Source organism: Synchiropus splendidus, chromosome 10 (assembly GCF_027744825.2).
Source record: "Synchiropus splendidus isolate RoL2022-P1 chromosome 10, RoL_Sspl_1.0, whole genome shotgun sequence".
NCBI lineage: Eukaryota > Metazoa > Chordata > Actinopteri > Syngnathiformes > Callionymidae > Synchiropus > Synchiropus splendidus.
The window spans coordinates 6,011,382-6,033,983 of NC_071343.1; the positions used below are offsets into that span (position 1 = coordinate 6,011,382).

Below are 22,602 nucleotides of genomic sequence, written 5' to 3' on the forward strand. Positions count from 1 at the left end.
TTATTATGTTCAATTTAAACATTTTTGTGCACAGACTTAATCTCTTCTTTACCTTTTGTTTTTATCTTCATCAGTGAGATCTAAATGTGTAAATATATATATATATTTTGGTGATACTCTCATGTCAAAGTGATGTCTATCTGTTCTGCCCTGCACTTCCTTCTTCACATCCCATTTTTCAGTCCTCCTCTCCGTCCATCTCCACTCTCTTATTCCCACATGTATTCTGTCTTGTTCCCCTGACTTTCACTACTTCTCCCCAGTTTCTCCTCCACTATACCATCAGCAAACATCATTGTCTGTGGAAACTGCCGTCCGACCCTCCAGTGAAAGGCCTTCTCTGTGTTTGGGTCACAACCTCCTTTAAAAAAATATTTCTGGGAAAGGTGACTTCCAACTTTTGCAGCCCAGGTTCCTGACTGGAGATGCGGCAGAACACAGGAGAACATTGTGAAGCGAGTGGAGGAAAGAAACCCATCATGGTTTTCATTTTCTGCCGTGCGTCATCCCCGTCTCTTCTAAATGACGTGTCACGTCTTGAAACGGTTTTGCGTCTGCTGCCTCATGATCGGACCCATCTGTTCCTGGGCTCTCGGACCAGACTGCTGAAACGTCTGATTGTTAGTGCATGCGCGGATTAGCGGCGACATTTGCTGCGCGTGTGTGTGTGTGGTGACATGCCGAAGCAGAGAGGTGGAAAAACAATCAAACAAACAGCTGTTGGGTCTGATTGGCCGCTTGCGTCACTGGCAGACCCCCTGAGGGGACTCGCAGCCGACTGCGCTGACCTCTCTACTTGACTGTGAGCGGCGCTGGGATCTAGTTGCCAGAATGCGTTCGCTGCTCCTCGCAGCCGTCCAGATGTTGAACACTGCTGGTTCTGTTTCTGATTTTTAAACAAACCAAAGTCTCTCTTATATAAAAGAGCAGTTTTGAAAGATGGCTCTGTTGCCAAAAGACTGGAGCGGATGACCCTGAACGTTGAATAGACGTTTTATTAGATCAGAACCTTTAATCCAATTTCATGTCCCTCAACAAACTCTGTATTACTCAGTCGAACGTCAACACGAGTCAAAAGTTTCACGAGGCTTCAAATCAAGTGATTTCTTTGGCAACTCTTGTGCCTCCATCTACAAAGAAGACTAGACCTCCTCAGTTTGACCTCCACTGGCTTCTGTCCGCGCGGTGGAACAGTGGCCTGAGCTTCTCAGGTAGCTTAGCTCATGAGCTTTGCCTCTTAGCTCAGCTCTTTTTCTGCCGACCTCCTTCCTGTTCTCACCGATGAACAAAACCGCCATCCTGAACTTGATCTCAACGGGTTCTGGTCTGAGAACTACCGTCTCAGGATCATTATGTCATGATGGCGCTCACCAAATCTCAAGACCTGAGTTAACCAGAGATGAGATCTTGGAGGCACCGAAGCACCACCAGGACCAATTCGGATGTTCTCGCCCGATACAAATCCAGAAATATTTCCACCAGTGGTGAGGAGTCGACTCTTTTACCACCTCAGCTAACTGCTCCGCCCCCCTCTGACGCCAGAGTTTGGTCTCCAGGGAACATGTTACAGCTAGTTTTCAGAACCAGAAGACTTGAGTGAGTTTCTATGGCTGTCACCCCTCACAAGTGCTTCATCTGGTTTGGCTGCAGGAATCGTCACATGATGACTAGCGTAAATCTGCTTGGCAGCAAGTTGTAAACGTGTATGCACTGACCATCTTGGGGAGGGGAGTTGTACCATAGCGGAATGCACAGAGTGAACCCTCTTGTCGGTCACCTCTCGTCCAGGAGCTCAGTTCAACTAGTTAGCGAGACCCATGAGGAGCAACACAAGATGCTGTGTCTTTGCGGAAATAAATGGAGAAAAAAACATGCAACGCCAAATGGCACAACCCTGGTGTGGCAATTTGTTGGCTTCAAACCTGTGCGAGGTGAGCACAACAATGTGGACCAGCCAGTTTGTCAACCACCACAGCAGTTTTATTAAGTTTTGCCAACTGAAACTATGAATGTGTTTTGTACGGAAGAGGATTAGGATCAGTGAAGAATTCTGACTTTTTTCTCAGAATTCTGACTTTAAAGTGAGCATTCTCACACGAGAATTCTGACTTTTTTTTCTCAGAATTCTGAACGTAAAGGGAGAATTCTGACTTTAATCTCAGACTTTAACATTAACGTGAGAATTCTGACTTTTTTTTCTAATCTCAGAATTCTGACTTCAAAGTGAGAATTCTGACTTTTTTTTTCTCAGAATTCTGACTTTAATCTCAGAATTCTGACTTTTTTTTCTCAGAATTCTGACTTTAAAGTGAGACTTAAATCTCACAATTCTCACTTTTGACTTTAATCTGACTTTAAAGTGAGAATTCTGACTATTTTCTCAGCATTCTCACTTTAATCTTAGAATTCTTGACTTCTGAGATTAAAGTCAGAATTCTCACTTTAAAGTCAGAATTCTGCCATTTTTTTTTATAATTCTTGACTGGCCCTAATCCTCTTCTGTAGTTTTGTATTGTACTATTACTATTATTATTTTAAATGTAATATATTTAAAAGTAATTTCAATGGTATGACTATACATTCTCGTGACTCATTATCAATAATGTTAATGTATAATAATATTGCTTGTCTGCAATAATCTGTGGGACCATTTATCCACCAGCAAAATTAAAAAAAAAATCTGGAACTATAATCTATGTGACTTACATTGTGAATGTTCAACATGGACGGTTGTAGGAGGAAGTAAGTGGAGCCCACTTCATGGTGAGAGTCACTTCTGAGCAGCGAACAAGGGGACTGTGGTGTGATGTGGCTGCGCAGTGAAAGGTCAGGTCGGTGCACACACACTCGCACAAGCGTAGGAGTCTCTCATGGGACGCGCAGGCTTTCCTGTTATGAAAGTTCCCACTGCAGTTTGTCGATTCTTCACGTCATGACTGAGAGATTCTGAAAACTGAAAAACACTTCTTCGGCCTGTGAGCGAAGAGGAAAGAGTTGAGGCAGAAAGCTTGAGAGAACCGGACGAGGAGAGACTGGAAATAAGGCAGCTGGGTCCGACCCCAGCCAGAGACGTGCCGCAGCAGTGGCTGTGGTTGCTTCTCACTGAAGGGACAATTTCAGAAGCCCTTTTACGCAAGAGGTGAAACCTGAACCACTGATGTCCTCGAAAGCTGAGCCGTGTGAGAGTGAGATCCCGCTGGAGTGATGCGTCTCTCCTCGCACATGGCTGTGATAAAACACTGCTCCGAGGCAACCCGTTCAAATCCTCCACGTCTCATGTAGAATAGAGGGATTGTAGTCGTGACTCAGGATTTTCCATTCCGAGAGTCCCCCTTCTTCTCCTATGTAACTTTCCCCACGTCTCTTACGTCAATACTTTCAGACCGGGTTTTCCCGCCCAAACCCCTGGAGAGCCTCAGCTCCATTATTGACTCTCACACTGGAGCTCAGTGGAAACTGTGACCAAACTTCAGCCGAGTTTTCACAGGGCAGTGAGCAACGTTCTTACGGCCGCTTGTTCAGAACAAAGCTGCCAGCTAATTGTGTTTCCCTTCCTCATGAGTCAATGACGTCAACAGGATGTGCGCTCACTTCCTGTGAACAGACTCCGCGTTCATGCCTTTCGACTGGAAGCCATGCAGCAACCGAGTGCAGCTGACCACACGGGAAATGAATGAGGTGGACCAGCAGCTTCTTCAATGAGTCACTCAGCAAACAATTACAGTACCAGACACAACTTTTGATATCAACACTGAGATTCCAGAGAGTTGAGTGATGCTGAGACTCTGAATGACATGGCATCTGCGGAATTCATTCACTTCACTTCCAGCAGATGATTCTAGCTGTTAGAATCACGATTATGACCACACAAAGTTCCTGGCTCATGACGCTGTTTTTGAGACTTGTGGTTAGACTTGATTGAAAATATGAATCAAATGAATCCACGTTTTAGAGTTAATTCATCGCTTTAATGTAAACATTTCTGATTTTCCACCCTGAAATTTTGTAAAATTTCAGTAGTAACCTTCATATTCAATGTTTTGGTTATGACTTCACATAGTAATATGTGGTTCACAGAAAAATGTTCTCAATGAAAGAAACTTCATACGCGATTAATTAATCGAAATTAATCGCAAGGGTGGCTGACCAGGACTAAGCACTGGTTATCTAACAATGTTTGTATGTATGGAATTAATAACCGCTTAGTTTATCTCAACCGAAGTTGAAGTAAAATATCCAGGAACGAGTATCACATTTCTGAGTTATTCATGCACAAGTCTATTATCAACTTTATATCGCATCATTGTTCTTCACTTGAATCACAACTCTGCATTCTTCAGTACAGCTCACAACATCTTCAGCCTGCTCTGTATTTAAGGCAGATCTTATCAACCAACCATCATCCAACAAAATGTTGTTTGACTTCATTTTTTTTACTTTTCTTGTTTTTTACACTTGTTTTCATGCAGTATTTCTTGACCATTAGGAGGTTGTCTTCTGTGTTGAGTGGTACTCACTCATAGGGAAGGCAAAGAAATCATAAAGAAAAAAAATTCAGTATGTATTAATATTTAATTCAGCTTTAACGGAGAAATAATCATTGAAAAAACTATCTCTAGTCATCACTTGAAGGCAAAACAAGGCCAGGCTTCACCTTCGGCTGCATTCGAGTAAAAAAAAAAACTGAGACTAAGACACTTTTCTTGAAATAAGGTTTGTGGCTCAGAGAAATATTTGAGTCCGGATAATGAGCTGGATGTTGTTGGGTCATGGCAGAGGATCAGAGGAAGGGTGAGAAGTGAAAACCCCTCTCACAAGTGGGTTAACGACCTCCTCGAATTGAACAGATCCTCATGACTGGACCGGAACAAAATATGTCCTCTTGTCTGTAACAATCAGTTTCACCGATGCCACATTCTTGACCCAGTTCCCCGCCCTGCAGGGTGGATAACCATGACCCACTTAGACTGGCTCGCACAAGAACTTTCCCTCTTGTCCGTTGTATAACCCGCAGTCCTGCAGAAAAAACAGTCTTATCGCGCTGAACTTTGCTGGTGAGGAGCTTGCGTCTTTCGTCGAGCATCACAAGACGTCCTCCAGTGACACGTGAGGATGACTTGGTGTGTGCGGTGTCGGTCAAGTCAAGCATCCTTCACACACTTTATGTGTGGCTGAGGTGCTTTAAAACATTTATGGCTGCACAAAAACCGTCTCAAACGGCAGCTCGCCTCGAATGAGCGTGACCAGTCAACATTTAGATGCAGAAGATTCTGCTCTCAAGTTTCTGTTGTAGCAAGAACAAGAGACATGCTAACTACAACAAGCTAATGCTCAGTGACAACCTCTGGCTTGTTCTTCTATTATTATTATCACATTAGACTCTCACCTCCTCTTAAAATATCATAACATTTTGTCCATTCCTGGCTGTTCTGCGAAACAGTGCTGACATTAGCTCTTTATGTTCTTTGTTAATTGTCTCCAATTCTATTACTTTATTATTATATTATTATTATTCTATTCTATTGATCGAGGTTTTCCTAAATATTATGTACTTTTTAGGGCTGAGACCTTCACAGATTAATTTTTTAATTAATTTCAGACAAAAACAATGCAAATAATGCAGATTAATAAACATTATTTTCAGGTATTATCTTTTCATTCACCAATTCCAAACGCACCACATGATGTCATAACCAAAGCATTCACGATGGATGAGACTAAATCATGGAGAGAAAATCTAAATGTACAAAAACTTGGGGGTTAAACACAAACAGGTCTCTGGGAAACTTTGAGTCTGAAGTTTATGCGTATGTGCACAGATTCCACCAAAATTTGTTCATTGTAGTGTCAAATATTAATACTGGATCAGTTAACTACTACTTAATAAGATTTTTTTTTAACACCTAGTTCTTTTTAAAGCTGACTGGAAAAAACTGACATTCTGGCGTTTACAACTGCATTAACATAGAAGTATCTCCTCATTGAATTTTCCTCATTCATGTGCATTAAAAGGTCAAATGTCACAAAAGCTCGCAAACAAATATCAACCTTTAATGGAGGCTAATTGTCAGTGCGCTGGTGAGTGTGGGGAAACGTTTTTCTGTTCTGACGCCAGCGGAGATGTGACACCTACACACTAACTTGTGGTCACGTAGCAACCAAGTAGCAGCACTGACTCTATCTCCTCTGGTGACACAAGTGCTGCAAAAGCGAGCCTGGCTGACGCACCCGACACCTGACTTCAAGACTGCAAGTTTCCACTCAGACACGACTTCTGACACTCCTGCGTCATCTGACCACGTGCAGCATGAGGCTCTGTGACTTTGGGTCGAACGATTGTTTGGGCCGAAACAGAAGAGGAACTTAACTGCATTCTGTAAGGGGGAACAAGACCAAAGGTCTGTGGTTCAGTGAAACTGAAATAGTTAATATCTGAATTTACAAGAATATATTTGTATAAGTATCAACTTATAGATTTGAATGTAATGCAAAGAGAGGCGCTGGGAATCTTCGTGAAGGGTCGAGCCGCCTCATTGTTAAAGCTTTGGACATGTTTTGGTCAATCCTTCTCTGATCATGTGGTGAGCTTCATGAATGTCGCAGATCTTGTGTTGTACTTGCTCTGTGGGAGTCAAAGAAGCAGCCAAAAGGAAGCCGAAACGTGAGGAGGGATTATTGACAGTGATATTCATACAATGGAGAAATAGGTTGCACCTATAAGAGGTCAGCAAAGGAGACCCTAACATGGACTGAAGGCTGGCCCTGAGTAATAAAGTACCTGAAGGACAAAAAGGGCAATCTGCAGGAAGCTGAAGCTCTCAGGAGCTGGCAATAAGACACGTACCCCACATGAGTGACGCAAGGCCGTCACACATGACTTGATGGACAGTGATGTCACCCACTGAGACGGCGACATGGAATGACGCTCGAGTGTGTCATTCCACCCTCAGGCCAGCAGAGAGGCAGTGACCCTGGAAAAAGCAGTCAAGGGTGAGCAGCGTCATCTGGCAAGCGAGGATCGGCGGGTCTTTCTACAAAAGCAGGGCAATTCACATGTTGCATTGGGAATAAAAAACATAGGATAAGGCACTTATTGTCCTCGTTCCTGTGGGGCAGAACTGAAGTGCGTACACGTCATAAATTCACATGGTAAATAAGGATCCAGTGAAAGGCATCGCTGAACCCAGAACCCAGGAGCAGGGCCCGAAACTGAATCACCTGAGGTGGTCAAAGAATACCCACTCACACAACCGATGAGGCGAACACAAAACACAAGAACACGGAATGTAGAACTCTCTGAAAATTCAACGAGGAAAGGGACGCGGATCACGAACAACCCAGGAGCTCCGGATTAATCTGGATGGGCATCTAGAACTGGTTCCTATTCTGACTCTCTGGGATGGTTAAGAAATGTTAATTTCGGTTCCTCTTCTCAGTTCCTGACTGTGAAGTCTGACTCTCACTTTCAACACTCGCTGTAGTCGCGTCACTGCTTGTGCCTGGAGCTGATGGCTGTCATGAGAGAAGTACCAGTGGCAATGGGTCTTAAAGCAAAGTAAACTGTGCCTTTGTTCTGGTCTCCTCAGGTAGCACCGATACTGATGACTGAGAATCGAAGCAGGTTCTGGTTTCAGGTTTTTGTACCTGAGAAACCCGACTCTATTAGAACTGAAATTAAAGCAGAACAATAGACTTTTTAAGACATTCACGTTACGTAAGACTAAACACAGGGCTGTTTTGCAAAACAGCAGAATGGGAATATATTCTCATGATTTTAATAAGAAATAATACTTCAATTTGTAACACGTATGTATTATTCTATCAGGGGTATAACCCTGATAATAAAACGAATATGTCCCTTTTACTAACAGCTTCGATGCATTTAAATACAAATTACGTCTGTGGCAGCTCATAAAATGACTGACCTAGAAATCTCCCCGAGGTTGGCTGAAAAAAAAGGTGTCTACACACACATCTCTTTCTTTGTGGGTACCGATCATTGACCTTTCCCCAGCCTCTCACCCTTAACCTAACCATCCACAACAAATGTCTAACCTTCAGCAGGACCAAACTTACACCCAATTATAATGACCCAGTTATTTTGACGGTTCCATTCTCAAATTGAGGCTGAAATGTCCCCACAATGCCAAATGTCCTCACAAGTAGGTGTGTTTATAAGACGTAGTCCCACAAGGGTAGCTATACAAGTACACACACACACACACATTCCTTGCACATTCAGCTGCGACGACACGTTCTATCAAAACAAAAAGAAAGAATTCAGGTTCCGACAGAACAATGACCAGCATCAGCTGTTCCTTTGAGTGGGCGTGTTCACATAGCAGGAGAGCTCAGGCGTTGACATTCTTTATTCTATGCATCATCACCTTTAATCGTCTCGTGCCACAGCAATAATCAAGAGGGCGGATTGGTACCAAACTGAGATGTAATTGGTTGTGATATTGTTCCTGTAGACCCACAACACAACTTTAAAATGTAGCTTGGATGCGAGAAAAGTTTGAGTTGAAGCATCGTGCCTTCATGACTGACACGAACCGAACAGCCTCGCAGCTGCGACGCGACTCGGTACAAGACATAATGGAAAGGAATGTTCGTAATGGAATGCTCAAACAGATGCCAAAGTATAACATTAACAGATCGCAAAGTGCGTCATACGGCACATTCAGGAGCACAATGGGAAGCTTTCATATCATAACTTCAGCTCTTTGAACCAGCAGAAGTGCAGGGTGGAAATGTTCACATGTTTATTAGGCAACTTCTTCTTTCTCTGAGGACTCTTTGATGACGTGAGCTCAGACAGAACAGACAGAGCTGCTGTTCGACCTGCTTCACCTGGAGCTACATGTGAGTTTGGTCAAATATGAGGAACTAGGAAGCAAAGTTTATATGCCTTTTCCAGTCAGTCACATCACATCCTCAATGAGATTTGACTGTTGCCATACTGCGGATCACAGAAAGATGTTCCACAGCTATAGTGAACTGTTTCCCCTCTGTCGGATGGCAAGCTTGCTCTATAGTAAACATGGTGGCTTGCTGCCTTTTTGGAGCTCAACTTTCCTCTCATTTTCTTTTTTTTTGTAATTACATTTTTATTGCAAGTATAATACATAGAATGACACAAAAACAAACTCTTTCTCTCAATTGCACCAAATACAGAAAAATAATAAAAGTAATTAGTTCTCTCTTATATGTTTCCATCGGATTGGAACTATAACAATAAGCAACGACCAAAACAGAAAGAAAAAAAAAAACAAAAAACAAAAACAAAACACAACTACCCAAATACTGGGGGCGCTCATATTCCATTCAGTCCCCTAGGGACTAGCAACATTAATTCGCATTAATCTCCATCTTCTCTGGGTTAAAAAATTAATCCATTTACTCCAAATAAGGTCGATTTGCTCCTTTTGAATTCTAATATGTTTTCTCCATTTTAAATATTTCTAGAATAGTTGAGTGCCAATTCATTAATGTAGGGGGTTCTGGCTTCAGACACTTTGTAGTGATTGATTTTTCTACTGGCTGCCAATAAGATTTGCATCAATTTTATATCCCCCTTTTTCTCCAACATATTAATTTTGCCTAAATATAGAGGCAAAAAACTGAGAGGTATTTGCATTTTAAAAACCTTAACTAAAGAGTCATGAACACTTTTCCTATATCCTTATTTAGGAAAACCCCAGAATTCATGACAGTGATTTGCACTTTGCGCCCCATACATGATCCAACAAACACCAACTGTAGCTTTATATTTCTGTTGTTGAGGGGTCCTGAAGAGTCGCAGAATGTTCTTCCAGCAGTGTTCTCTCTATAATGTTGAATTTGAGGAAGATTTCCCCAATATTTCTCCTCCCAGTATTCAACTGAAATATTAATTCCCCCCTCTACTTCCCGTTTTTTCCTTTAATATACCATGTATTGTTATTTTCCTCATAAAATTGGGCTTTATATAGTTTAGTTTTGGTTTCTTCGGCAACATGTCAAATGCCGTGTATAGTATTTTATTCATCTCTGGTTCCAATTTTTTGGGTTCCGGCGTATCTGCAGTTATCTAAAAAAATCACTTTATTCCAAATTATATCTTCCTTTTAGGGACTGAAAACACAGACAAATGTTTTTTGATATAAAAGACAAAAAATAAGTATCATTGCGCACAATCAAAATACTTCCAATGATCGGTTAAGATGTTTGCTCTCATTTTCAAATGTAAAAACTCAGAATAATGGAGCATGCTGGTGCTGTCTCTTGAAGCAGCTCAGTTTTTTGGGGTCCGGTGTTTGGGGTGCCTATGTAGCCTGGATAGGTGGTGACCCTCTTGCTATAACATCACGAAGAACTGACCTTAAAATCATTTGTATCTCTAACAGAAAGTTCATAAGTTAAGAAATACTTTTTTCTTTCTGATCCGGCATGTGACCTCGCTGTTGCAGAATGGACTCTGGACGTGCTTGAATTCTTCACGTCCTGCCAGAGATCCTGACTGTCGACAGTGACGCATGTGAACAGCTCCTCACTCACGTACGCACAATCAGCACAGTTCTTATCAGAGCACAGAGGCAGCAGCGCTAAGTATGTGTGTGTGTGCGTCTGTGCGCGCTGGACGGTCCTGGGCTGAGCTTCATCTGTTTCCTGCTCAGATCTTAGTCTGTGATTCATTAATCGGAAGATTCATTTAAAAATTCACTGCGTTGGAATCCCACCAAGGTTATGATAACCATTAGTTTTCATTTGGTTTTGAATTTTAGTCTTTCAAATCCTGTTAATGTTTTTTTAAGGGGTTTATTTGTTTATGTTTTTTTGATAGGACAAAATACATACATTTGAAATAATCTGAAAATGCTCCTGTATTATGAAATAAATGAACAAAGAGGAAAACAAAGGATGTTTTGGCTATAATTGCAGTTTGTTTTCATTAGTCTTGTAAACAGAAAACGCTGTTTCAGTTTGTTTATTTATTTATTTATATTTTTCAATTTCGATTAATGCAAATATTGATATGATATTATATATGATATTATATATTTTCTTTTTCCATTCATTTTAAAGAAGGTATGTCACAATACGATTCATACTTTATTTCTTTCAGTTTAATAGAATGGTATTTTTAGGACGGATGATGGGTGACGTGTCGCCCACCCAACCCCCTTAGATGACGACAACTGCTATTATTTCCTGCGGTTCATTTCCCAAACAGGGTTGTGCTCTGTCCCGGCTACTGCTATTGACAAGAGCATCAAGTTAGTCAACAAGTTAGCGATGCCAACTGCTAAATACTGCAACTTTCCTCTGGTTTATTCATGAACAAGCTGGAGTTGAATTCATTATTGGCTGGTACTTGACCTGTTTAAGTGTTTAGCCTCGCAGCATTAGCTCCCTAAAACCCTGAAAGAGTTTCTCTTCTATCATTAATCTGGTGCCACGGTGTCAGAATGTCAGTTCTGCGTTTAATTTGTTTTCCCTCTCACAGTCCTCCACACTATGACATCAGCCCTCTTCTAGCATAAACCCTTTATTGTTTGGAACCGAACCCCTTAATGTGCATAACCATCCAGTCAGTTGGTCACAAGAGTTGTCGGCTGCTGTTACAAAACACTTGTTAGTAGATATGAGGTCAGGTCCGCGCGGAGCCCGGGGGCGATGACTGATGTGGCAGCGCCATGTCGGATTCACAGAATTCCTTTCACACCACACATTTGCGAGTAACTCCCAGAGGGTCGCGATGCCTGGCCATATGTTACATGTGTAAGTGTGTGTGTGTGATGAGGTGTGTGGCGGGGGACTCACAGTGCGACTCTGTACATGTGTCGAGCGGCGCATCAACACGTCTGAGACTCCAGAACAGGCTCGCTGTGTCCCTCCTGATATGTAGGTTTCTGTCGTTGCGTATTAAAAGAGCTGTTGCGTCACGTCACTCCCACCTGTCTTCCTGGATGAAGGTCTCCAGGGTCCAGTGCGTCATCATCTCTGGTCAGGACCAGACAGTTCAGTGCCAGCGTCTGTGACTCACAGCCACGTAGCTCAAGATGTTATTTACAGATCAAAACCTAAAGAAGGAATCCATTATAGATAAAGCAAGACACATTCAGCACCTTCTCGCGATGCGCGGAATTATGACCTAGTTTGAGTTCATGAATCAGACAGCTCATCTTCCCCGGCTTGTCCTGAAGTTACCAGTCATCCTCTGAAATAAACACACTCAGGCAACCTCATTCTCTGTAGCGGGGTCACAGTAAATACAGATCTTTATTATTAACATCTTGTTGAAAACGCTTTCTTTAACTAGGTCACTGTTACTTATTAACATGGCAAGGACTCCTTTGTTTTTGATTCAAAAACAGTTGAAATAAATCATCTTCATGTTTAGGGTCAGTTCACCATCGATGGATGAAGAATGGAGGCGATTTAGATAAATGGAAAGGAGAAGCAGTTGACCACCATTGTGGTTCATGGGTGTTATAAATGAGGACATGAAGAAGACTTGAGGGGATGAAGATATGCTTGTTGGTTATGGTTTTGTTTTGGAATTCATTAAAACCGAAAGTAGTCAAATCTGCTTCAAATGGTGCTCTGCAGCTAATCGCTAGGCAAGTTTAATGCTACTGCTAAGCTAACTGACTGTATCATAGTAAAATTCATTCAAACCTGTGCTAAATGTAGCGAAAGACCTTTACAAAATGGCTGACTTTTTATGACTGTCCGTCAACTGTGCTAACTAGCATTGGTTCTGCTCTCACCTGTACTTCCTTAGCTTTGGAATAGGATGATTTTTTTGGGCCAACCAGCTCTCTCCTTCAACTGTGACAGAGGAAGAGCATCTAAACGGTAATTAAGATACACGACATTCCTGAAATAATGATCCGACTTGTGACTAATTACATGTTGTCCTCTAAAAATCAAGACTACTTCCTCATTTGGTTGAAACTCGTTTTGATGTTTTCTTTTCTGACATGCTCATGGCTCTCAAGTATCACGAGTTCAACGTGTGACACGCACTTACCAACCGTTTCACGTGCTCACACACTTGACGGAACACTTCTCACGCGTAAAAACAACGTCCACCGAGTTACTTTGAATCGATAACAAAGCAGGGAGTGACTCAATAATAGTCGGCAATACACACAGCTCCAACTGCTATGGTGGCCCATAGAGGACATAAAGCAAGTCTCATGGATTCATGAACTTTATCAATCAGTTCGAGAAAGGATAAATATTTTACTGAAATGGTTAGTAAAACCATCCATATAGTCAATTTAATCTACCTAGTTATTTAGTTGAATATGGAATGAACAAATCTATTGAGGAGAGACACTGTTGAGGAGTTTATTTGCACTTTTTAAAATACCATTGTCACAAATTTTATTCTCCTTACTGTCAATTATGCAACCTGGTCATTTCTCTAGTAGTATTCATAAAGCTTTATGAACCATTACAACGAAGCTCTTGCACACAGAGCAGTCGCAAACCTGCCAGTCTCACACTGTCTTGGATCGAAGCCTAGAGCCTTTGGTGTATAACCAATGTCAACACCGACTTATATTTCAGAAAGATGGATTTAAATGAAGGAAGGAAGGAGAGGTACGAATGTCAAGCAAGAGACACTTGGTTGGAATTTTCAGATGAAGGTGTCAGGTTTCCTCCACACGTCCTCCGAATGATGATCTCCAGGAACCGGTGGAACAGCTGGTATAAACTCTCCGGGACGCATGTGTCAATGTAACATGAACATGTCAGTAGGACAGCTGTATCCATCAAAATAGAAGCCTCTTCCTAACGTCACACATGAGCAGTGGAAATATGTGACAGCTAGTACAGGATGTTCACTGCCTCCTGAGTTAAACATCTTTTTTTTGGACAATTCGAACGTCGCATACATAACAGTTAACTTCAGGTTTCACATGGGGATCGGGCTGGTTATCAGTTAGAGACGCGTGTTGTGAAATAATGAACCTGAAACCTTCCACATACAGCAACTGTTTTGAAGTCATCGGCGGTCAGTTTTGAGGAAGTAGCAGAGGGTGCATTGCTTTTATGTTCCACTGGTTAACAGTGTTTCTGGTGTCTTAAGAAGCCCAGAATTTCCTCACCAAAAAACAAACAAACCTCCAGCTCTTCTTTTTAGAATAAGTCCAGGCCTCCTCCACTGCAACAAAATCTAATTTCAGCCGCCTGTATCTGCCATCTTGTTGTCACTAAAAGTGACAACAAGATGGCACTAGTAGCGGCACATATTGGCTTTTGGCTCAGCTCTTTCTTCCTTAAATCTGAATTTATTTGCCAAAATATTTTATTTCATGATTCGGTTATTTGTTAATTCAGGTGCAAAATCTCTTCTGTTAAAACCTGATAACTAAAACTGTGTATCAGTCAGCATCTTCGCAAGAAAACACAACGCTGATTGTTTTAGGAAGTGATCTTTAATTAATAAATAGCCACATAAATAAACACTCTTGCTTGAACATTCTCACATTCTCCTCTCTCACACACACTCACACACAAAGGCACACACGCATGCACACCCCGAAACAAAAGAAATACTTTCTGTTACCCCGTTTCGGAACAAAAAAGGGTCGACTCAGAGATTTGCATCAACAGCCGTAGTGTTTAAACTGTCTGTGACAACAAAACATTTCAGCAATTAGAAATATGAATAAAGTGCAATCTTTGCTTTTCATTTATACAGCAAGGTCAAGGAGGGTATTAAAAGAGCGCCCCCTGTGTTTCTTTAGTGTACAAGCGCAGAGGTGCGGACCCCTGTTTGCCGGTTTGTTCATATAAAAGGCACAAAGTGTTGCTAGTGAGCGCTAACAACTAGGAACGTCGACACTTTCAGCGTTGCATGTGTGAAAACGTCACATAAACATCATCTCTACGCGTATTCCAGCACAACATGGCGTCTCTAGCCTCAGCTTATTTTTTTTCTTTTCTTTTCTTTTCATTTTTTTAAGAAAGTACAAAATGAACATCGCTGCTTTGAGCAGAAACCGGAGACGCGTCACTTCAGGGTTTGGTAGCAGCGCAATTGTTGTTTTCTCACAGCAAACGCTAAGGGGAAATGTTGGCTAACCACTGTGCTACATCTGCTTGTCAGTAGTGTATCTGTTACGAAGCACTGTCCTTCACTCTTTGGTCAAACCCAATTCAGACTCATGAAGGAGAAGCAGCAATAGGAACACCGTTCTCTACAGTGTCATGTGACCGGAATACATCAATAGTACCTTTTCTTATCAGCTGGGAAGCAACAGTACCCGAGGGAGCTGTGATACCAAAAAGCCTCGGGACAACTTCAACCATCCTATGTAGCCTTTTATCTTTCCTCTGCTTCAAGTATTGCACTGATCCCAGTTTGTTTTCGATTTGAAACTGGTTTGTGGATCTTCCAAAATTTGCCTGAGGAGGAACCCGCCATTTTCAAGGAGAGAGCTCTGACTGATTGTGCTTTTGCTCCGTGACAGAACCACAACAGAGCTGTTTCACTTCAGTCAAACCTCTCTCCAATTCCAATGAAGAGTCAGATTATTTACTTCAGTGTTAAAGAGGGTCACGTAAAGCATCTGGAGCGAGAAACTGTGGTGAAGCACCGAATGGTACCAATAAGATTTGTCCTACATTGAAACGGCAGCAGTGTCCTTCTAACTTTATGGCTGATGTGGCAGTATTTCTGAGGTAAAAGCAGCGCTATAAATCTGCACAGAAATGAAAAATCACAGTTTAGACAGAAACGTCTAGTGTCTCTCGGAAAAGGCGCAGAAGTTTTTGAAGAACTGTTGGTCCTCTTTCCAGACACCACAGGAATTAGAAGAGACTACAAAGAGAATGCCTTCCTATAAGTTCAGGACATTTTTTTTCGGCTGAGATCAGCTCTTTTCAAGTGGAGGGTCCTGGTGCCGAGCCGGTGCAGTTTGTTATTGCTTCTGTTTGGTTATTGCTCAGTTTTAGCTTATATGATATCGCCAGCATGTGAGGAGACTTATTGGATCGTGCGAAAGTCTTTGTCGTCCCACCTGCCTCTTTATCGGCTCAAAGTTTGGACATATTGCTCTGAGTCTTCTTTATTTCACCATCACGCAGCTACTGAGCTGCTGCTGAGCCACCAGTCCCAAATCCTGCACGTCTGGGTCTGCGCTGGACGCAGAGCTCATGCTCCACATGAAAGGGAATGCGGTCTGCGGCTGCTGCTGGACGCCGCTTGGATGCAGTTGAGGCTGCTGGCTGATGTGCAGGTGAGCCTCCAGGAGGTAGGCAGCAGAGGCCACGGGAGACATGGTGGAGGAGTAGCAGGTGGACGAGGAGCGGTCGGAGGAGGAGGAGGTTTCCAGGGTTGGTGGCCAGGTATTTTGCGGTAGATTCGGCTGAGGTTTGTTCAGCAGGACGGCGGGAGTGTCGAACCGGGGGGCCGGAGCGAACGGGGTTGGAGCTGGTGGAGACGTTGATGGAGGCTGTGACAGAAAGAGCAGTGGATTCTGGGTAGGCTGGGGGGCGGGGACTTGGGGCTGGTGTTGGATTTGGAGCATCCTGTTGGACCAAAGACATTGCATCAGCCTCCTTTTTTACCCAAAAGATAGCACACAATGATTTGGTGTCTGATCATGAGACTCACCGCTGCTGGTGTAAAACCTCCTCCAACATACTGCGGCGCTCAGAAATGGTCGGACCCAGTGACCCCCGGCTGCCACGGTTACAGGATGACGGAGGGACGACCTGCCTGGTCAGCCCCTTGATCTTGTTTAAACCCAGAAGCCCTTTGGTGCGTGTGTTTTTCCTCAGCTGTTGCCGGAAAGCTTTGAGGCCTGCCGGGAGGAACAGGAATGTGTTACACAATCCTGCTTTGATCAGCTTCACAAAGCCACGTGGAACAGATCAGGGATGAGATTTCTCTTGAGGCTACCTTGAGTTAGTGAAGTGTCAGAGGCTCTGCGACCTTCTTGGAAGCTGGCAGGAGGAAGGCTTCCCTGAACTTGAGGAAGAAGGTGCGATGACAGGTTCAGGGGCGCCCCGGCGGGAAACAAGCTCCCACCTTTGTTCCCTGAGGCCACAAGTGTTGATGCGTCGCCCATCGCAGCCTGCACACTGGGAGCCGGACTGGATGAGGACTTCAGACAGCTGTCAGAGGAGGCGCCGTCTGAGGGACTGACCACGATGCCTGCAGGCAAACAGAGGGATTACGTTGTGGTGTTGACAGAGTTAGTCACGTCTATTCTCCCCAAAAATCCGGGTCAAATTGAACTGTGAATTCTAGACATTTAAATGCTGCGTTAAAGGCAAGGGCAACTACTTTTCTAGCTTGATAGGAACACTCACATGGGGGGTTGCAAAGGTGCAGTCGAGCGGACACCTCAGCCAGAGTGTGTCTGCGGGAGGTGGTGGCAGGAGGGAGGAGGGGCCCCAGACTTTGTGTTGCCTCCTCTTCCTCCAGGTCTCTGGGTCGCACCTCCTCACTGATGCTGGTCTCCAGCAGACTGTTGGGGGAGATGGAGCGATTCCAGAGCAGTCGGTTGAAGCTTGCTTCCACGGGAAACACCACACGCTGGGAAACGACGGCAATGTCAGACTTTTGTTGCAGTTTTAGGGACATCACATCGTGGGGTAAAAGATAGTCACCTGGAATAATCCTCCTTGATCACACTCCATCTCAGGAACCGCTGGAGGAGATGTTTTGGCGGGAAGGGAAAATGCTGTGGTTCGAAAGCTCTCGGTGGACTTGATGGTCACCTGAAGAGATTTTAGATGTTAGACATTGTCGAATCAAGCATTTCCGACCTTCCAAGGATTCAAGGTCTCACCTCTGGCGTGTCTGAAATGCTTCTGGATCTTTGATTCCAGGAGCCACACTGACGGCCGAGCTGCTGGTTCCGGTGCTCCTTCACCCTCTCCAGCAGCAGGTAGTAGATGGCGGAGAAGTGGTTGTAGCTGCTGCTCTGCAGAGACTACAAAAGACAAGGGAGATTAGATTAGTTTACCATGATAAAAGATAGCTGTTCTGTCTTGCACAAGATTGTTAGTCACCTCGATGGTCCTCTGACGATCGATGCCCAGCGTGTTCATGATGCTCAGCACAGGTTCACTGTAGTCCCCCAGGTTTGAGTTGTACTCGGTCAGCGAGTGGCTGAGGGTCTGGTGAGCGGCGGTCGGGTCTGCCAACATCCAGCGGTGCTGCTTGATCTGGGCCACGCTGATCCTCTTTGCAGGATCCACCACCAGCATTTTACGGATTAAGTTTTCACAGTCTGAAGGAGGATGTTGCCGTTAGAGTGGTTGCAAAATACGCTGAGAACTCACTAGTTGAGTCGCTGATCACCTTGTGACATGAAGAAGGGGATGCGGAAACGCCCCTCTGTCACTCGCTGTTTGAGCGCCGGAAGACTGGGACCGTCAAACGGCAGAGACCCACAGACCAGGACGTAAAGCACCACACCAAGACTCTGTAAAGACGCGAGATGTTTAAACACTAATATTTATCTTTTAACTGAACATTCGGATGTGAATTTACCCAAATATCCAGCTGCGGACCCTCGTACTCTTTTCCTTCGAACACTTCCGGGGCAGCGTAGGGTGGGCTTCCACACCACGTAGACAATGGCTCACCGGCGTTGTAGAAATTACCAAATCCAAAGTCTGGAAAACACAAAGACTTTATTCATTGGTCTGTTTGTGTCTTCACTGAGACAAATGTTTCTTGTAAGGATGTGCTGTTATGTAATTCATCTTCATAGATAAGAGATCAGCGGTGTCTGCTATTCATTCACATGATAAGAGGAAGTCAACAGTTGCCTGAGATTCTGTATTTTTTTTAGCAGTTAAGACTGGGGAATTAGCAGTAGTGACTGACACCTCAACTAAAAACAAGTGTAAATTTGCTCTGGAAAAAAAGCAGAATTTGCCAAAGTATTAAATGTTTTTTGCATTTTATCTTTGTAATTTTTGCAATACAGCACTATCAACCAATGCATAAACTCGAATGTCAAATAAAATGGAGGGCACCCACCTGCGAGCTTGATATTCATGTTTGCATCCAGCAGCAGATTCTCCGTTTTTAGGTCACGATGAACGATGTGGTGACGATGGCAGTAGTCCACCGCTGTCAGGATCTGCCAGAACTTCTTCCGTGCCTCATCCTCACTCATACGCCCGTTTGAGGTCAGGTGATCTGAGCGGAGACATGTTTTTTCTTAATTCAGGAACACACCGAGTCAAGTCAATATTTAATCTGACGAGGAACTCACCGAACATTTCTCCGTTCTTTGCGTACTCCGTCACGATGTACAACATGTCTTTGGTCTCCATGACCTGGAATGAATAGAAACATTTAGCTCATTGTAGCGTAAGCCTAGCACGGTTGGCTTCAGGGAGCTTAACATGATGTGTTTAAAAACATGCTGGTAACACAGATGCATTGACTGATCAGGAATGTCCTGCCCCAGGTCCTCCAGAGGAATCCCTTATCTCTTCATTCCTCTGAGGCCTCATAAAGCATGTATGACAGAGCGGCAAACATGAGCCCGGAAGGATGGAGAGCGCTGCTTTCCACAAGGCTGCAGGCCCGGATATTATAACATTCTGTTCCACTGCCGCTCAAGCCTTTCGGACCAGACAGAAGCGCCAGTGGACTATCTGGTGCTCTGTCACCTTGAGGTGCAGCTGACGTCATGACTCTCAAGAGCTGCGCTGCACTAAGCACGACCCCCTCTCCACCACCGGGGGCGGAGGAAGAAAATGCATTTGATGCAAGGTCAAAAATGGCGAGGTTAAGCCTCTGACCTCGGGAGAATATTTAGAATTTAGTTCATGCTCACGTGCTGAGAGAAGAGAAGCAGCAGCTGATTAGCTCCATCGTGGCCAAACAGACTCTTAGATTTAGTCCCAAAACACTGGCACTTTCCATACTGTTTTTTTAAAGACTTGAATCTAATGTTAAATAACTTAAATGTGACCACCGGTCGCGCTACATCACATGCTCATAATTCAATCAGAGAGAATCTTTTCCCCTCACAGGAAGCATAAAACCAGATTGTAATGGTTTATTATAGACCGAGTATGGTTACATAACTGCCACGGATGCCTTTGATTATGGAGAACATTTATAAAACCATAGTTAAATACGTCATCCGTCTTAAGTGGACTGGTTCGCTCCAACCTTCTGTCGTGATCTCCATCAATATTCAATAGTTAAGGCTTTCTATATCAGTATTTTAGAATTGCTCAGTGTTGTTTGAGTGAAAGTTTTGTTTTAACTGTAAAGATGTACATAAAAATAACATCGCTATAGCATTTCATTTACTGTGTTATATTGAAGGAATTGTTATTGTGCACCGTCTTTACACAAATATACTATATATGTTATTGCTTTTTTCACCTTCACTGTCCACTACTTCATCCAAGGGCCTGGCCACATTCCATCACCTTAACTAGGATCTTGTACACCCATAGCCAACTTTGATCAAAATGCTCATGTAATAATTTCAATTGCTAATCCCTGTGGTAGGTAATCCATCTTCTCCTCGACAACGTCATTTGCTAATAGATGCGATTGATTTTCCATTTTACCGCGGCGGGCATGCGGGCGGCGATAATCATTTCACGCTGTTAATTAGTTTTGCGGCTCAAATGTGATTTCACATTCAAGCCGCTTAAAATCTTGAGAAATAATCCACACCAATTCAGAGAAACAAACAAACAAAAAAAGCAAAGGGCATTGTGTGCTTGTGTTTATTGCCAGACGCGTGCCTCCAGCCTGGAGAGTCCAGCTGAGTGAAAAAAAAAAGAAGCGGATTCCCTCAGCTAAGTCTTCAATTTGATTAGAAGTAAAGCCTTTGCCTTCACGTGACGCTCAGACACATTGCAATTTGAGCAGACGCTGATAAGTCCAAATGCTGTGGACTCATCTCTCGCACGCACTCACCTGACTGCTACAGTCGGTGTTGCTGGTCTGAGAGGAGCATTGTTCTGAGAAACACACCAGTCCTGCTCCCTAACCAGCTGCACACTCACCAACCGAGGTCACAAGGAGCTCATGTTTCCCTCCTGTAACTTGGCTTCAGTGCAGCCTTGTCTACAAAACAAATTCTTCCTGTCGCCCGGATGACCTCACCATATTATCAGACCGCTATTGTCACACGCACGACGACAATCCAAAGCTCATAAAATCACGTCGCAAGTGCGCACCTGGTAGAGTTTGATGATGTGAGGATGGTTCAGCAGCTTCATTATCTGAACTTCTCGGTAGATCTTCTCCAGATTAGAAGGATTCAGTCTTGTCTTGTCAATAATCTTGATGGCCACCTGAGAAATGACGCCCGGCTTGTAAGATTTTGGCGGATAAAAGGGTGGAAAGTAAACACACACATCACCAGGCGATGGATGCTAACCTGCGTTTTAGTGACTTTGTGTTTGGCCAGTTTGACTACAGCGAAGTTCCCCTTCCCCAAGGTGCGGATGATCTCATAGAAGCCCACTTGCAGGGGTCTTCCCTGGGCAGGGCTGGGCTGAGGCCCCCGACTGTTCTCAGACATGATCACCATGGTGGCAAGTGAAGTCGTGGAAGCCTCCTGCACACAAACACTCTCTTAACACCGATCCACAGAGGAGAAATACAAGTGTACTATTTCATCACTTCCATATTATTAGAATTTTTTTTTGTTCATAGTGTTATCTTCAGATCCTGAAATTAAATCACATAAATGGAAAATGGGAAACAGTGATGACATTGAAAATTACAGTGTTCTTAGTGTTATAATTAAAAATAAACTCATTTTCTCAATAGAAAGTGTTTTTGAAATAATTATTATAGCTTTAGAAACCAGGAAATCAAAGCAAACGACCAGCAAATGTGTTAAATTAAATGACAGGTTGGATTGTAAATATTGAAAAAGATTTGACTGACTATTAAGACATTTGTACAGTTCAAATGATTGAGCTTGCTCTAGATAAATAAATCGTCAGGTCGGGACAAGTCAAGTGTAACAATGTGAGTCGAACAAAGGATAGAAACGAAGGATATCTCACCTTAAACAGCGGACATAAACCTGCAGTCAAAGTTGTGGCAGCGCCCAGAAGAAATGTGAACCATTCCACAGACAGCACTGCCTCGGTAGGTAGGGAAGATTCGACAAAACAACTTTTCCACGCTCGCTATGAAGGTAAGTTCCGACAGCCTCGGCCCGGGACTGTGTGGCGGCCGGTGCGTATTGACTCCTCGGTGGTTCTGAGCGCGAGCTTCGGGACTCACGCGGGGACTCCTCCTCCTCTTCCCTCACCCCCACCTCGTCCCCCTCCCACCATAACAAATTGACACCTCCTTATTGACGTCACACCCGCGTCAGAGCTCAGCACTGGGTGCAAGGCAAGGCCGGGCTCGCGCGACCGGCTGGGGTTGCCGGGCAACAGCGCGGCTCGAGCGCCCGGTGACGTCGGTGCAGATGGTGAGGTTGCTGGGAGATGGGGACGATGACGTCAGTCGTAGAGACCTGTCACCACGTGACGTTCCCGGCAGTTTGACTGGTGCTGTTCACGCGCATGAACACGCGCACCTGGTGACTACCACAATGAAGTTTATCGTTTTAAAACGTTTGAAAATACGACTAGCAA

The 22,602-nt window shown here is 43.7% G+C and overlaps 1 protein-coding gene across 1 annotated transcript; it reads right to left on the reverse strand.

Annotated features, from left to right (window-relative positions):
• Nucleotides 1-14,273: 14,273 nt before the first annotated feature.
• On the reverse strand, nt 14,274-22,266 carry sik1 (salt-inducible kinase 1). Its single transcript, XM_053877699.1, has 14 exons — nt 22,021-22,266; nt 21,384-21,563; nt 21,181-21,297; nt 19,242-19,305; nt 19,004-19,165; nt 18,509-18,633; nt 18,317-18,440; nt 18,025-18,245; nt 17,802-17,945; nt 17,620-17,730; nt 17,320-17,545; nt 16,907-17,161; nt 16,619-16,808; nt 14,274-16,533 (listed from the first exon to the last, which is right to left on the reverse strand). The coding sequence occupies exons 2-14, from the start codon at nt 21,534-21,536 to the stop codon at nt 16,071-16,073; spliced, it is 2,355 nt and encodes a 784-aa protein (XP_053733674.1). The 5' UTR covers nt 21,537-21,563; nt 22,021-22,266; the 3' UTR covers nt 14,274-16,070.
• Nucleotides 22,267-22,602: the final 336 nt, after the last annotated feature.

What these genes read in the sequence shown, in the direction of transcription:
- sik1 (XM_053877699.1), bottom strand. Translation starts at nt 21,536, where the DNA reads ATGGTGATCATGTCTGAGAACAGTCGGGGGCCTCAGCCCAGCCCTGCC. An exon ending in AAAGAACGGAGAAATGTTCG is followed by an intron (nt 19,166 to 19,241) that starts GTGAGTTCCTCG and finishes GTCTCCGCTCAG; the next exon opens with ATCACCTGACCTCAAACGGG. An exon ending in GCATTTCAGACACGCCAGAG is followed by an intron (nt 17,731 to 17,801) that starts GTGAGACCTTGA and finishes AAATCTCTTCAG; the next exon opens with GTGACCATCAAGTCCACCGA.